We start from the raw sequence: 2,642 nt of genomic DNA, 5'->3' as shown, positions 1-2,642 counted from the left end.
GTATGAGCTTTAAAGGATTAAGGCAAATTTTGAAATGAGATTAGATCCGTCTAAATGTGTCAATTTTAGAGATATCAAAATATACAACAAAAGTGTTTTTCCTTTTGTGCTCGAGAGGATCCCACGAAGACTATCTTCGGGCTGAACAACTCAACAATACTTTTTAACTTGCTTGCAACACGCATGATCCGTTGGACTATATAAGATTTCGTGGAACTTTCCCATTTTAATTTGATTCTCAAACTTTTGACTAATTTTTTTTACTTAAAAAAATTTTAATATTTTATTGCAAGATTATACTCAATTTCACAATTTATAAATTCTTAGTTTTTTTAAAAAAAAAAAATTCACGCAAAAATTTTAGAAACGTTTTAACTAATATATATTCAATATCATAAAATAATCAAATTGAAAGAAGTAAGCTGCATAAGACACGATTATAAAAATTTAAACTAATTTAATTATTTAAATTAACATCATCTAGACGAACAATAATTAATTCCTTCATGAAAATTCTCCATGTCATCGATCGATCAATTTCGTCCAGCTTCTCGACTTTCTATTAATAATACAAAGACTATAAAGACTTGACTTTAGTATTTGTTCATCTTTTCATATATATACATATAATTGTATATGCTCGTATACGCACCGATGATGTAACACTCGTATGTTGGATGTGCAATGTTTCTATATTTTAACACATCCAATATATAAGTGTCATCTCATGGCGCACACATAAATGTGCATGATGAGTGTGCAATATATATATATATATATATATATATATATATATATATATATATATATATATATATATATATATATATATATCCTTCCCATCCATCTAAAACGGAAGATTATATTGTAGCACAATAAATTAAGCTTTGAAATTGCAGAGATGGAGGAAGTAGTGGTGGACACAACCCTTACTATGGACGTCAATGTTAACACCTCTAGTGAAAGCCTGGTACGTCTGATATTTTCAGATTTTAAATTCTTTTGCTAATAAATAATATAGAAAGATTTATGTATTACTTCATGAGAACAAAATTTAATTTTGTTTTAATTCAATGAATTGTTTCTTTTTTATTTCTAATTTTTTCGTATATATGTGCATCGGATATTGCAGACTTGACGCCGTATAATTCTAACGTGTCTAGTGCAATATCATCACTCCGATAAATGAAGTTTAAAAGTTTAAAAAAAAAATTATTGGACGTGTCTAGTGCAATATCATCACTCCGACACTAAATTTCGAATGCTCGAAGAATCAAACGTGGATTCCAAATCATTATTTTTATTTTTATTTTTATATTTATATGTGTGTGTGTGTGTGTGTGTGTGAAAATTGAAATTCAATATGCAGCCTGATTTGATCGAGAAGCTGGATGAAATAAAAGCTGAGAACAAGAGACTGAAGGTCATGCTGACAGATGTTGGTAAAAATTACATTAGCCTGATGCAGAAATGCTCTGAGAATGAAATCTCGAGAATATCAAAGAGAAGCGTCCACGACGGCGACTTTGAAAACCTCGGAAATAATCCAAGATTTTATGATGATATATTGTCACCAGACAGGCCAAAAGATGTAATAGAATCAAATGTTTCAACAGTTTATGTAAGGATCGATCCATCGGATATGAGCCTGGTAAGTTAGTTAGCACCTAGTTAGAGCTTGATTTCAACGAATTATAATTCTCATAGATTATTACTTCATAATATCATAAATCGAGTACAATGTCTTTGGAAACATTGCAGATAGTGAAGGACGGATATCACTGGAGAAAGTATGGCCAGAAGGTCACCAAAGATAATCCATCCCCTAGAGCTTACTACAAGTGTTCTTTCGCCCCAACTTGCCCTGTGAAAAAGAAGGTTAAAATTGTGTGTTTGTCACGCTTCGAAATCACTAATCATATTAGTTCTTTTCGTCAGACATGTCAGTAATGTTCAATGTCGTATGAGCAATTGTACGTACCTAGTCACCTATGAAATAACTCGTTCTCCTAATTGTGTGTGTGCGTGTAGGTGCAGAGAAGCCCCAATGATCCATCCCTTTTACTAGTCACGTATGAAGGTCAGCACAACCACCCTGACTGCGGCCACCACCACCACTTTCCTTCCAGGGCCGAGATCCCAGTTACGTCACCATCAGTACTAGCCGGAGCTTGGTTGTCTGACTCGTTCTCTGCAACGTGTGGGGGCCCTACGACAATTCTTGAATCTGCAGATACTAAAGTATGCACCAAAACTCATTGTGCGACTGCAAGTCATGATCATTATCAGAACATCGATCTTCAACAGTTTTTCGTTCAACAAATGGCTGCATCCTTGACAAGAAACCCCAGCTTCAGAGCTGCCATTGCTGCGGCGGTGACAGGAAGAATACTAGAGGATATATAACAAAACACAGAAAAATGATGGACAAATAATCAAACTAAAGGGACCAATTTTCTGCATTAATGAATGCCTCAAAAGCATGTTGCGTATATATGTTTGTATCCTCTGTTTAATCCATTTTGTGCTTCGTCACAACTGGTTTATTATAGGTGTCATGATTTGGAGCTACAGAGTAATTAGAGGTATATCAAAATTACAGTACCGAGAAATTTACTACTGATAAAGATACCGAATTTTGT

The 2,642-nt window shown here is 33.7% G+C and overlaps 1 protein-coding gene across 1 annotated transcript; it reads left to right on the top strand.

Moving 5' to 3' along the window:
* Window positions 1-825: 825 nt before the first annotated feature.
* On the top strand, window positions 826-2,642 carry LOC140829841 (probable WRKY transcription factor 40). Its single transcript, XM_073193127.1, has 4 exons — window positions 826-970; window positions 1,370-1,651; window positions 1,762-1,878; window positions 2,032-2,642. Exons 1-4 carry the CDS (start codon window positions 902-904, stop codon window positions 2,404-2,406), a joined length of 843 nt encoding a protein of 280 aa, XP_073049228.1. The 5' UTR covers window positions 826-901; the 3' UTR covers window positions 2,407-2,642.

Source organism: Primulina eburnea, chromosome 4 (assembly GCF_022965805.1).
Source record: "Primulina eburnea isolate SZY01 chromosome 4, ASM2296580v1, whole genome shotgun sequence".
In the NCBI taxonomy this organism is placed as follows: domain Eukaryota; kingdom Viridiplantae; phylum Streptophyta; class Magnoliopsida; order Lamiales; family Gesneriaceae; genus Primulina; species Primulina eburnea.
This window is presented reverse-complemented; position numbering and strand designations above follow the sequence as displayed.